General features: G+C 50.0%; 1 protein-coding gene across 11 annotated transcripts in view; it reads left to right on the top strand.

The window, feature by feature from the left end:
• LOC119979765 (cytosolic carboxypeptidase 3-like) overlaps positions 1-14,054 on the top strand; it is a 268,954-nt gene that overhangs the window by 226,713 nt on the left and 28,187 nt on the right. For 10 of the 11 annotated variants that reach the window (XM_038773113.1, XM_038822401.1, XM_038773123.1 and 7 more), the window contains 2 exons: positions 9,539-9,646; positions 13,093-13,240. In XM_038773113.1, the coding sequence (XP_038629041.1) occupies positions 9,539-9,646; positions 13,093-13,240 (256 nt within the window). The remainder of the gene's footprint in view (positions 1-9,538; positions 9,647-13,092; positions 13,241-14,054) is intronic. The other variant, XM_038773093.1, reaches the window with a different exon arrangement.

Below are 14,054 nucleotides of genomic sequence, written 5' to 3'. Positions count from 1 at the left end.
ACCCACTTCAATTCGCATACCGTCGCAACCGGTCCACATCAGACGCCATTTCCCTGGCCCTACACTCATCCCTAGAGCATCTCGAAAACAAGGACTCCTACATCAGACTCCTATTTATTGACTACAGCTCCGCCTTCAACACCATAATCCCAGCCAAGCTCATATCAAAGCTCCAAAACCTAGGACTTGGCTCTCCACTCTGCAACTGGATCCTTGACTTTCTGACCAACAGACCACAGTCAGTAAGAATGAACACCAACACCTCCTCCACAAAAGTCCTCAATACCGGTGCCCCACAAGGCTGTGTACTTAGCCCCCTACTCTACTCCCTGTACACACACGACTGCATGGCAAAACTAGGTTCCAACTCCATCTACAAGTTTGCTGACGATACGACCATAGTGGGCCGGATCTCGAATAACGACGAGTCCGAATACAGGAGGGAGATAGAGAACCTAGTGGAGTGGTGCAGCGACAACAATCTCTCCCTTAATGCCAGCAAAACTAAAGAGCTGGTCATCGACTTTAGGAAGCAAAGTACTGTGCACACCCCTGTCAGAATCAACGGAGCCGAGGTAGAGATGGTGAGCAGTTTCAAATTCCTAGGGGTGCACATCACCAAAAATCTATCCTGGTCTACTCATGTCGACGCTATCACTAAGAAAGCACAACAGCGCCTTTACTTCCTCAGGAAACTAAGGAAATTCGGCATGTCCACATTAACCCTTACCAACTTTTACAGATGCACTATAGAGAGCATCCTATCGGGCTGCATCACAGCCTGGTATGGCAACTGCTCAGCCCAGGACCGCAAGGAACTTCAGAGAGTCGTGAACACTGCCCAGTCCATCACACGAACCTGCCTCCCATCCATTGATTCCATCTACACCTCCCGCTGCCGGGGGAAAGCAGGCAGCATAATCAAGGATCCCTCCCACTTGGCTTACTCACTTTTCCAACTTCTTCCATCGGGCAGGAGATTCAGAAGTCTGAGAACACGCACGAACAGACTCAAAAACAGCTTCTTCCCCACTGTCACCAGACTCCTAAATGACCCTCTTATGGACTGACCTCATTAACACTACACCCGTGTCTGCTTCATCCGATGCCAATGCTTATGTAGTACATTGTATATATTGTGTTGCCCTATTATGTATTCTCATGTATTTTCTTGAATTCTGTTTAATTCCCTTTTCTTCCCATGTACTGAATGATCTGTTGAGCTGCTTGCAGAAAAATACTTTTCACTGTACCTCGGTACACGTGACAATAAACAAATCCAATCCAATCCAATCCAATATTATTATTAATAATTGCTCTGAACTACTGCAAGACATGAGCACATAAACGCGGCCAACACTCCCACAGGAACCGGTGTCAACCCCGCCTCAGTGATAACAGTCCAACCTCAGAAAGTTGGAGGTTCAGGTCTTACTCTGCAGATTTAATGCAGCTGACAGCATTGGTGAAGAGCTGCACTGTCAGCACTGCAAACGTTGGGATAGAGATTAAACTGTGGCCCTCGTTTCCCTCGCAGACGGATGTAAACTATCCCTGGCACTACTTTGAAGAAGAGAAAAGTAAAAAAGACTTGCACTTATGTAGCATTTGTCATGATCATAGATGTCTGAAAGTGCTTTTCAGCCAATGGTGTAGTCACTGTTGTAATGTCGAAAACATAGCAGCCAGTGTGATCACCAGCAAACTCTCACAAACAGCAACATTATAATGACCAAATAATCTATTGAAGATGCTTTTTTGGAGAACGAGGAATATACATTGGCTAGAATATCAGCCAGGGGAAACTCCCTTGCTCCCTTTCAAAATAGCAGCTTTTACGTCCATCTGATAGGGCCTCATCTTAACATCTCGTCCACCCTTTCGCAAGGTGGCAATTGGCAGCGGATTGCCACTCTCGACAGACTTACCCATTCTGGGATTCCAAAGCCCCTGCCTCACCCTCCCTCCCTCACTCAAGCTGGGTGATACAGGGACAGCAAAGCACCTCCGGCAGTGTGGAGTAACTGGGGCGCAGTGAGGTAAGAAACACTTTGCTTTTACAGCATTAACTGTGCAAAGGCGGTGTTTTAAGGGACAAGTTAAAGGTACGTGGTTCAGACAACGGGGGTGAGGTAGTGGGTGGGGTGGCAGTGGGGTCCGACCAGAGAGAGAGGGTGAGTCGTAGTTGAGTCGGACTGGAGGGGGTGTTGGGTTGGCCTGGAGCGGGATGGGGATTGGGTCGGACTGGGAGAGAGTGGATGTGTCGGACCAGAGGTGGTAGGGGGGGGGGGAGGTCATGTCAGATTAGAGCGTGTTTTTTCTGGGGTGTTACAAACCGGATGGGTGGTGGTGGGGGGGGGGGGGGCAGTCTGGGAAGAAGTGGGGTGGACCGGGAAAGGGAGGGTGGACCAGACATGGGGAGGGAGGGGCTGGTTGGTTAGGCCACAAGAGAGAAGAGGGGTGTGGTGGGTCCCCTGGTGGATTGTGTGTGTGTGCGGGGTGTCCTGTGTGATGCTGGGTGTTGGTTTTTAAAATAAGTACTCTTGTATTAGAAGTGTTTAATCCCTTCAAGTCTTTCAAAGTAAGCTATCAGGGTAAAACTGGCAGAACCAGCCGAGGTTGGCGAATCAAATTGCTTCTGTCGATGGTTCCCAGCCCAGTGTGATTGCCCAGAGGAAGTTGGCACTCTGGGCAATTGCCGGGTAAACCCTTCCATGGGAACTTCCTCGAAGGATTCCCCAGCGCATCACTGGGGGTACCCGCTAAATGCGACACTGGGGAACCCTTGATTTTTGAGTTAAGGTCCTCGAGTGAGAATTGAACCCAGAACTTTGTGACTGAGAGGCAAGATAGCTACCAATTAAGCCATGGCTGATACAGAGCAAGGACGTTTTCCCCAAAATCTTTGCTCAATATTTATTCCTCAAACAACATTGCTAAAAAATATTTTCCTTTTATTTATTGTATTTCCAGTACATGACACAGCAGATTTGCCTTTGGCAGAATTTGGGTGTAATAGGTGACATTAGGTGAAAGTGCAAAAGGAAACTGGGACCGACTCTGGCACAAATGGCCGAGTCTATCTCGTTTTCCCTTCCTCTGAATTACTGAAGGGAAATTCCCCTGGGTCTGTTTTTGCAGGTGATCCTCCCTGCCTGATCTTTCTCTGAATTGCAACTAGGAAATTTAATCCCCTCAGGAGCCGGAACAAGGACATTTTTGGTTTTGGGTTTCCATTTTGCAGGGTTTCTGTAATTCTGTTCCAGGTCTGAGCTCCCTTCCGATTTATCTGTTACTTTGAGTTTATGCTGTGGCCTTTTAACTCCAGATGGAACTGTCTTTGTCTTACTGGCTGCAATCCTGCCTCTGAGTCAAAGGGGGAAGCATTTGAAGCCCCAATTCCAGATCTCTGTCGTTCTGAAATCCTGGTTGACATTCAGCAGGATACTGATGTCTGGTGGGTACAGGTGGGACATGGGAGACAATGAAATCCGCTCATTGTTGCAGAATAACCACACAACTGTTTGGTGTGGAGGTAGTTGCTGCCACACAGGGAGCAGAATGACGGGCTGAATTGTGTGCTTTAACCTTCTGTGGTCACTAACGTCACATTGAGAGAGGAACAATAAATACCAAGAAGAGAAATACTTGAAGGAACAAGGAACAAAGGAGGACCATGCCCGATAGTGGCGGTCTTCGGGGTTTCAGAACAGCCAGATCTATTCCTGGGGAGGAGGGCGGACGCCCTTGCCTTTGCCTCCCTGATCGCCCGCCGTAGAATCCTGTTTGGCTGGCGGTCAGCACCACCGCCCAGAGCTGCGGACTGGCTGTCCGACCTCTCGGAATCTCTCCAAATGGAGAAAATCAAATTTGCCATCCGAGGGTCGGACGACGGCTTCCACAGAACGTGGGAGCCATTCATGCAACTGTTCCGGGACCTATTTGTGGCCAATGTACAAGAGGAAGAATAGTCGGGGGAAGGTAGCGGGAGGGGGGGGGGGGGCTACAGGTTCGGTACAGGGGTTCGATGGCTAGCCAAGGCCCAAAACCAAACTAAATAAACATGTTGAGGGGGGGGGGGGGGGGGGGGGGCGCGGGCGCAGTTACTACTACGAAGATGCCTACCTGTAAATATGTATGTTAATTTTTGCGTGTTTGTTTGGTTTTTTTTGTTTGTTTTGTTCTTTTTCTCTCCTAACAATTTGTAATTTGTTCAATATAAAATATGAAAACTGAATAAAAACATTTATAAAAAAAAAGGAACAAAGGAGGAAGTTGTGCAGTTTCTTTCAGAACTACTGGCCGGTCAGCACAGTGTTGCCCACGGTGCTGACGGACTCTGACACCTCTGCCCATGTCTGGCAAACGGCGGCGGCTGGCAGCCTCCTTCCCACCCAGAGTCGCCCGCCTCTCCACTACGGCGCCCAGGAGGCTCAAGCTCTGCACCTGTGAAACGTTGTGCCATGCATCTTGCTGGCATCTTGTTGGTTGGGATGGTGTGTGTGGAGAGTGAAGTTTGTATCTGTGGCTGCAGCTTGTCAGCCTCCTGAGTGTCAATCCCGAACCTGGCAAATCCTGCACTATTTCTCATTGGCATCGATTGTGTTCCATGTGGCGCCGATGTTAGCCCCTTACCAGTTGTTGAATTGGTTCAGGTGTAGCGCCAATTTTGCTGTCGTAGATGTCCCCTATTTTTGCGCTGGCGTCAGCACTAAGTCTCAGCAACAGAGAATCCGGCTGTCTGTTTCAAAGTTTGGATGCCCTTGCCTCCTAGAGGGAACCTCCCTGCACCAGAGGGAACAATTCTGTACCCACAGTTCTGCCAAATGGTTATGAGTACAGGCCCAGAGGCTTGGAAACTGTGGAGTCTTTTGGGCAGGCGACTGGGACTAGCCAAATTGGCAGAGTCGGCACAGATGTTATTGGCTAAATGGCCTCTTTATGTGCTGTAACCATTCTGTGAATTGAAGATTGAACTTATGCACACTGTTCCTGAGCAAACTGGGAGAATTCCCAAATGACTATTGCATGGTGAATCAGACCCATCTTGTCATCAGTCTGTCCTTAGGCTTGTAGAATTTTTGGGGTTCTCTAATCTAGCTGACATTTGAAATATCGTAGCATTGTGCACTGCTGTCTCTCTACTATCTTATTATTTTTAATTTAGAATACTCAATTATGTTTTTTTCCAATTCAGGGGCAATTTAGCGTGGCCAATCCACCTACCCTGCACATCTTTTTGGGTTATGGGGGTGAGACCCATGCAGATATGGGGAGAATGTGCAAACTCCACACGGACAGTGACCCAGGGCCGGGATCGAAACAGGGTTCTCAGCACCATCGGCAGCAGAGCTAACCACTGCGCCACCATGCCGCCCTTTCTCTACTATCTTATTACTGCAACCTACAATTTTAGCCTGAAGTCAGCCATAGGGCAATGGTCGAATGACTTGCAATACCAGCTTCCTAGAGATACTTAGAACGTGATTCTCCGGAAAGATTTCTAAGCGTGGTGGTGAGCGGGAACTGCCGTGAGCTTCCCAACGCTCAGCCCAGCTACGCGATTCAACAATAATTGGTCCACTTAACGAGGCCACACTGGTTGATTCGCTGGCATCATACTCGCCAGCCCCCCGCTAACAACACTTAAACAGCAGTTGCTCAGCCCAACCCCAGCCAGCTCGCAGCCATAGCGCCCAGGAGACTGGCCCCAGGATTGGGGGACGCAGATCTGGCCAGGCTCCGAGATGCAGTGGAGGCCAGGAGGGATGTCCTGTTCCCCCAAGGGTTCCGGAGGGTCAGTCACAGGGCAGCCAGTGCTGCCTGGGACGAGATGGTGATGGCTGTGAGCTCCGGGAGTGTGGCCAGAAGGACTGGACTCCAGTACCTGAAAAAGGTCAATGATCTACAACGGGCAGCATGAATGAGTAGACACAAACACCCCCTCCACCCCCCCCCCAACCACCCCAGCCGAGATCTTTCCACCCCCACGCGAACATCCACCCCCCCAATTCTCAATGCGACCCCTACCCTCCCTCCAACTCCCCCTCTTCTTTCAACCCCCCCAACCCTTCCTTCACACACCCCCCTTCCACCACTGTGAACCATGCGTGTGGCTAACGACGCCCTCTCTGTGTCTCCTCAGGAAAAGCTCTCTCACAATCGCCGGGAGAGGGCCCAGACTGACGGAGGGGTGGTGGACATATGAATCCTCACCTCCTTTGAGGAGCGGACCCTGGAGTTGACTGGGTTGGCTGAGGACAGAGCGATCACCAAGACAGAGGCTGGCAGATGCTGCAGAGGTGAGGAACCACCGGGCCCCAGCCAAAGGACCTGTCAAACGTGAATTGTCATTGCCTTACTGACTGACCCATCCCTCCCACTGACCACATGTCCATTTTCTTGTAGGTCCTCCAGCCGACGGCGCCGGCCCATCCCGTGTGGCCCCCTCTCCAGCCTCCCAGGACAACACCTCAGAGGAGAGCTACAAGAATACCGCTATACTAATCGCGGCACAGCTATCATCCCGACCTTCTACCAGCGTAGATACGTGCACCTCGGTGGGAAATGTTAGTGGTCAGACTTCTGGGGCACAATCTGGTGAGCACAGCACAGCTGCTGATGTACCCCAGGTGGAGGCAGGAACCCCCAGGAGAGACAGCATTCGGAGGGCTGCTGGATCCCAGGACCCAGTCGGGTACCAGCCTGATGCTGAGCCTGTGCAAGCAGCCATCTCGGAGCTGATGGAGACATTAGGAAGTGACAGGGACATTCAGAGGGAGATGTCAGCGACACTCCAGCAGGTTCATAGGTGCTTGGAGGAGTCCCAGAGGCTAGGGGCACAGGAGATGCTGCCGGCAATGTGCAACACCGAGGCCAACACTGCGAGGGTGGTGACCGCAGTGGAGAGCCTGGTGCACGACTCCAGCATCATTAGTGAAGGTATCGCACAGTGGGTGACGGCCATGGCTGAGGCTCTGGGCAGAATGTCTGACTCACTGTGATGTGACCCAGTACCAGGCTGACCTTGATGAGGTTCTGTGGGACATGTCCCGCTCTCAGATGGGAATGGCCGCGACACTGTGGAGTTTGTCTCAGTCACAGGTGGGCGTTGTCAGGGCGCTGCAGAGCATGTCCCAGTCACTAAGGAGCATCGCCAAGGACGTCGACATGATGGTACGGTCCATTGGGAGTCGCCAGGGCTGGCAGAGTCAGATGATGCAGGGGCAGCCGGGTTCGAACCAGCTTCCCGCCCCATCCCAAGATGAACCGCAGGACAACTGCTCACCACATCAGTTAACCTCAGAAGCCCTTCCACCAGGTTCATGTTTTCAAAAGGAGTACTAATCGGCACCAGCGTAACCACTTGCTGGGGTGGCCAATGAGTGACCCGATGCCGTTGGATATGGGATGGCTCTGGTTACTTGTATGGAAATGGGGCTGAAGTGATGATATTCGGTTTCACGCCATGGCTGGTTGCATTGCAAACTGTTTGGTGCCTGGCACGGCTCTCGTTTTTGGCCTCTCCCACTATTCACCGGCCTTGTTTCGCGAGAGTGAGAGCGTAACGAGGCAGGGGAATCGAGCGCATAGACTTATCAAGTGAACAATAGCTGGCCACTGATTCAAAGCATTCCAATTGTCGCCACCCTCTTGTTTTGAATGTCCTGAGTGGAAGGCGTATTCATATCCAGGTTGAGAGGGTTGTTAAGCAGGCGTACGGTGTGTTAGCTTTTATTGGTACAGGAATTGAGGGCGCGATTCTCCCAAAACGGGAGAAATCATAAGGCTGGCGTCAAACCCGGGCGAATTTGACGCCAGCGCACCCCTTCCCGACCGGGAACCGATTCTGGTCCCCGGTCGGGGCTAGCAGCCCGACGCCGTAAGCTCCGGCATCACGGGCTTAACGAATTTCATTAAGCCCGCTTGCCGGAGTTAGCGCCGGCTGACGCGTCATATGACGTCAGCTGCGCATGCGCGGATTGGAAGACTCCAACCCGCGCATGCGCGGATGACGTCATCGCGTATTTGCACGAAACCCACGCATGCGCGGGCCGGGATGCCCCTCAGCCGCCCCGCGAATGGATACTGCGGGGCGGCGGAAGGCGAAATAGTGCGTGGGCATCGGGCCCGCTGCCCGCGATCGGTGCCCACCGATCGCGGGCCCATGGCACCCTTGGCACGGCCGTGGTACTGCCGTGCCAATCGGTGCCATGGTTATAAAAAGCGAGTTGTTCCCGCCGTTTTTACGAACGGCCAGACCAGGTGTGTTTGCCGTTCGTAAAAACAGCGTAAAGGGCTGGGACTTCGGCCCATCTATCAGCTGTGTATCGCTGCCGGCCGTAAAAAAACGGCGGCAGCGATTCGTGTCGGGAGTTGGGCGAGGGGGGGGAGAATAGCGGGAGGGCGGGAAAAATGTCGGGAAGGCCCTCCCGCTATTCTCCGACCCGTCGTGGGGGGGCGGAGAATCGCGCCCTGAGTTTTGGAGCCATGAGGTCATGTTGCAGCTGTACAAAACTCTGGAACGGCCACATTTGGAGTATTGCGTGCAGTTCTGGTCGCCACATTATAGGAAGGATGTGGAAGCTTTGGAAAGGGTGCAGAGGAGATTTACAAGAATGTTGCCTGTTATGGAGGGAAAATCTAATGAGGAAACGCTGAGGGACTTGAGGGTGTTTTCGTTAGAGAGAAGAAGGTTAAGAGGTGACTTAATTGAGGCATACAAGATGATCAGAGGATTAGATAGGGTGGACAGTGAGAGCCTTTTTCCTCAGATGGTGATGTCTAGCACGAGGGGACATAGCTTTAAATTGAGGGGAGATAGATATAGGACAGATGTCAGAGGCAGGTTCTTTACTCAGAGAGTAGTAAGGGCGTGGAATGCCCTGCCTGCAACAGTAGTGGACTCGCCAACATTAAGGGCATTTAAATGGTCATTGGATAGGCATATGGATGATAAGGGAATAGTGTAGATGGGCTTTAGAGGGGTTTCACAGGTCGGCACAACATCAAGGGCCGAAGGGTCTGTGTTGCGCTGTAATGTTCTATGTTCTATGTTCTATAACATGGTATTGTTTTTAGCACAGAAACCAAGCTAACTGGTCTCTGTTGGTGTTTATGCTCCAAATTAGTTCCCTCACATCCTATTTTGCAGCACTCATCAGCATTTGCTTCTATTCCTTTCTTACTCATGTGTTTATCTACCTTACTCTTAAATGCATCCATTTGATTCACCTCAACTACTGCATATGGAAGTGAATTCCACATTCAAAAACATTGTGGCATGTCCGCGTGGACCTCATAGTGACTGGTTCTTTTAATCATTTTGTGGTGTGGGCAGACCAGGAAAAGTTCTTCTCTTTTTCATGTCTTTGGATTCTACAATGGGAGTAATCTTCCTCAGGGTTTCCACTGATCATCTTCTAAAGCTACGTTGGCAGAAAACAAAAGCACTGAGGAAGCTCACTCCCGTGTATCTTGTGCAGAATATAATGAAAGTCTTGTGCTGATTCTCGACTGTTCTCCCTTTTTTTTACAGTGGGCGTTTCAATAGGCCTGGAGTCTCTGTACAGACCAACGGGACTGGAGGAAGCGCCAATGTACATAAACCCTGAAGAGGGTGAAGTGGTTTATTGTGCCAATAAAGGTATGGGTGAATTGAGATATGCCAGACAGTCTGTACAAGGAAGGAATGGTAAATTATAGACATGAAGTAAAATTACTCTGCATTATTTGTAAGGAGCTATTCTTAGATTCTTAACTGTTCAAATAAAAGATAAGGATTTCCATCAGTGATAGGTTAAATTTGTTTCAAAGTGTTTTCACTGTTTTCTGTGACTGGTTGTATATGGTGCCATGTGAGGTTCTGCACCTAGTCGGACAATCTTGGATCTGTCCTCAATGATACAAAGACACTGTGTTTGTGAGGCTGGAATCATTGTGAAGTATAGCAGCCTCATTAACACTCAGATAACAGCTGCAGACTGCAAGCCCAACAATTGTAGGAGGTGGGAAACTAGCTGACTTCCTTACGGAGACTGTCTGACGAACAAGGTGCAAATTGACATGGATGGGTCTCGAATGGGCGTTTTTTAGAGGAGCCTTCAGTGGTCCCTTTAAGAACCACTGGTTAAGCCTCTTAATGTTCAATACAACTGGTCAATAGAGTACGCAATGCATTTGGGATCCTCCAATCAGTATGGGACTAGGGGGAGAGTTTCACAATTAGGGCAAAACCTTTCAGTAGTAAAATCCTCATACCTTTCCCAGATTGGGGAGGAGCTAGGCATTGAGAAAGAAACAAGGCATTGAGGAATAACCACTAACAGCGCAGACAGAGAGATGAGTTTAAGGAGACATGTGATGAAAGGTGTATATTTTTGTGTTTACGTTTCCTGTGTGGTTAAAGGAATCTGTGTGTGTGGGCGAGAGAGTGAGAAAGAAAGTTAGTAGAGACAAGGGCCGGGATTCTCCAATCCTGCAGCCAAGTTCTGACGCTGGTGTGAAAAGTGGCGCGAGCCACTCCAGCGTCAACGGGCCTCGTCTGGCAGCTTCCCACAGGGCTAGTACAGCGGCAGAGTGGTCTCTGCAGCTCTGGCGCCCGAAAACGGGCACGCCACGGCTGGCGCGAGTACACGCATGCGCATGGGTTCCCGTCTCCACGCCGGCCCCCGGGCAATATGGCGTAGCCCTACAGGGGCCCGGCGCGGAGGAACATAGGCCCCCACGAAACCAGCCCACCCGCAGATTGGTAGACCCCGATCGCAGGCCAAGCCACCGTGGAACCACCGTAATACCCCAGGAAAAACCCATCTAACACCATAATACCCCAGGTAAAACCCATCTGACACCATAATACCCCAGGTAAAACCCATCTGACACCATAATACCCCAGGTAAAACCCATCTGACACCATAATACCCCAGGTAAAACCCATCTGACACCATAATACCCCGGGTAAAACCCATCTGACACCATAATATCCCAGGTAAAACCCATCTGACACCATAATACCCCGGGTAAAACCCATCTGACACCATAATACCCCAGGTAAAACCCATCTGACACCATAATACCCCAGGTAAAACCCATCTGACACCATAATGCCCCAGGTAAAACCAATCTAACACCATAATACCCCAGGTAAAACCCATCTAACACCATAATGCCCCAGGTAAAACCCCTCTGACACCATAATACCCCAGGTAAAACCAATCTAACACCATAATACCCCAGGTAAAACCCATCTAACACCATAATGCCCCAGGTAAAACCCCTCTGACACCATAATACCCCAGGTAAAACCCATCTGACACCATAATACCCCAGGTAAAACCCATCTGACACCATAATACCCCAGGTAAAACCAATCTAACACCATAATACCCCAGGTAAAACCCATCTGACACCATAATACCCCAGGTAAAACCTATCTAACACCATAATACCCCAGGTTAAACCCATCTGACACCATAATACCCCAGGTAAAACCAATCTAACACCATAATGCCCCAGGTAAAACCCATCTAACACCATAATACCCCAGGTAAAACCTATCTAACACCATAATACCCCAGGTAAAACCCATCTGACACCATAATACCCCAGGTAAAACCCATCTGACACCATAATACCCCAGGTAAAACCCATCTGACACCATAATACCCCAGGTAAAACCCATCTAACACCCTAATACCCCAGGTAAAACCAATCTAACACCATAATACCCCAGGTAAAACCCATCTGACACCGTACTACCCCAGGTAAAACCAATCTAACACCATAATACTCCAGGTAAAACCATCTAACACCCTAATGCCCCAGGTAAAACCCATCTGACACCATAATACCCCAGGTAAAACCCATCTAACACCATAATACCCCAGATAAAACCCCTCTGACACCATAAGACCACAGGTAAAACCCCTCTGACACCATAATACCCCAGGTAAAATACATCTAACACCATAATACCCCAGGTAAAACCAATCTAACACCACAATACCCCAGGTAAAACCCATCTGACACCGTACTACCCCAGGTAAAACCAATCTAACACCATAATACTCCAGGTAAAACCATCTAACACCCTAATGCCCCAGGTAAAACCCATCTGACACCATAAAACCCCAGGTAAAACCCATCTAACACCATAATACCCCAGATAAAACCCCTCTGACACCATAAGACCACAGGTAAAACCCCTCTGACACCATAATACCCCAGGTAAAATACATCTAACACCATAATACCCCAGGTAAAACCAATCTAACACCATAATACCCCAGGTAAAACCCATCTGACACTATAATACCCCACGTAATACCCCATCTGAAGCATAATAACCCCTATAAAACCCTAGGTGCACAACTGGAGATGTTTTTATATGTGCTCCCACCCTGTAATACTCCCCACCAGAAGCTTAAGATCAAGGGCTGAATTCCCCGATTTGTAGACTATGTCGCCACGCTGGAGTGGGAACGGTGATGTTGTACCCCAGGAAAACTGGCGGAAAACGGCTGCCGATTCCCCATTTTGCTGGGGGCTAGCAGGACGGCAGCGTAGAGCACTCGGCTCCAGCTGTCGATACGGCCTAGAGAATTGCCTGGTCTGTGGCCACAAATGCGCACAGCAACAGTCTTCAGCGGCCGCACCATGCTTCATGGCGGGACCGCTCACGGACCCGGCCCGCGGCTCGCGCGCCCCAGACCACCTCCTACAGTGCCCCCAGCCCTGAATAATGTCCCTGTACCCGCGGATCGGCCCTCCCCCCGACTGTGGCGTCGCTAGACTGAGTTCCTGACGGATGAGACCATACGTGTCCTGCGCCGTCGGGAACTCGGCTGGTCGGGGACGGAGCATTGGGGGGGGAGCCTGAGGCAATGGCCTAAGGCCGTCGATACGTGGTGCGGCGTACTCTTTGGAGAGGATGGAGCATCGTGAATGCGGCTCCGCCCCTGACTCGGTCGGGAAATGTGATTCACCGGCTGTTCACCCAAAGCGATTTCAGCGTCGGCAACCGGAGAATCCAGCCCACGTCTTGTCAAAATTGAGAGAATTGAAAGTAAAACCTGTGATTGATTTATCTTGCAGCTTACTTGGAGCCATACTTCACCTTTTCCCGAGTGAGCGGCAGTCCCAGGCCCCTGAAGCAGGCAGCCATTAATCCTGACAGGCAAGACAACGTACTGATATTTGAGGCCCGATTTGAGAGTGGGAATCTCCAGAAAGTTTTTAAAGTGTGCGTAAGATTTTTCAATTGGGTGCAAGGGGAAGTATTGAGCGCCACTTCCTGAGTGTATTGAGGTCTGTAACCTATGTCATGTTGTGCAGTTGAAAGCCTCCATATGCCAATGGCCTGGGCTTGTCAAACTCCCTTCAGATACAACTTCTCACTGAGAGTGCAGGTTAGGGGGATTTATCTTTGGCTACCTTTGTGTCTCCCATGGTTAGGCTGGCACCATTCTTGCTTCTGAATGAGAAGGCCAGTCTCCAGAACACAATGGTTGCAGTGCAGTACTAAGGGAGTGCTCCACTGACTGGGAACCTTAAAGCAAGGCCTTGTCTACCCTCTCAGACGATGTAAAAGTTACCATGACCACTATTTTGAAACACAACAAAGGAGTTCTCACTTAAATGCAAGCCTGTAATTATCCCTCAACCAACATTGTTAATTGAAAATTAAATGGTTGAAAAAAGAGATGTTAAAGCTTTTCATTTTGCACTCAACAGGACACTTCGCATGAATTCCAGTGTAAGGGAAAACAAGAAATTTATGCCTGGTGTAAATTTCAAATAATGCTTGGTAGTTATCTGTCAGTCACCACCAACTGGTGCATTCTCCATGGCAGAGTCCACTTGCCAAACATTCACTTCTCATACAGTATAAATTGCAGAAAGCAGGATCTGGTTACTCAGCTGGATGATCAGCCATGATCACAATGAATGGAGAAGCAGGCCAGAAGGCAGAGCAGGCTAGAAGGCGGAGCAGGCTAGAAGGCGGAGCAGGGTAGAAGGTGGAGCAGGCTAGAAGGCAGAGCAGGCTAGAAGGCAGA

The sequence above is a fragment of the Scyliorhinus canicula genome, chromosome 2 (assembly GCF_902713615.1).
Source record: "Scyliorhinus canicula chromosome 2, sScyCan1.1, whole genome shotgun sequence".
Classification (NCBI taxonomy): Eukaryota; Metazoa; Chordata; class Chondrichthyes; order Carcharhiniformes; family Scyliorhinidae; genus Scyliorhinus; species Scyliorhinus canicula.
This window is presented reverse-complemented; position numbering and strand designations above follow the sequence as displayed.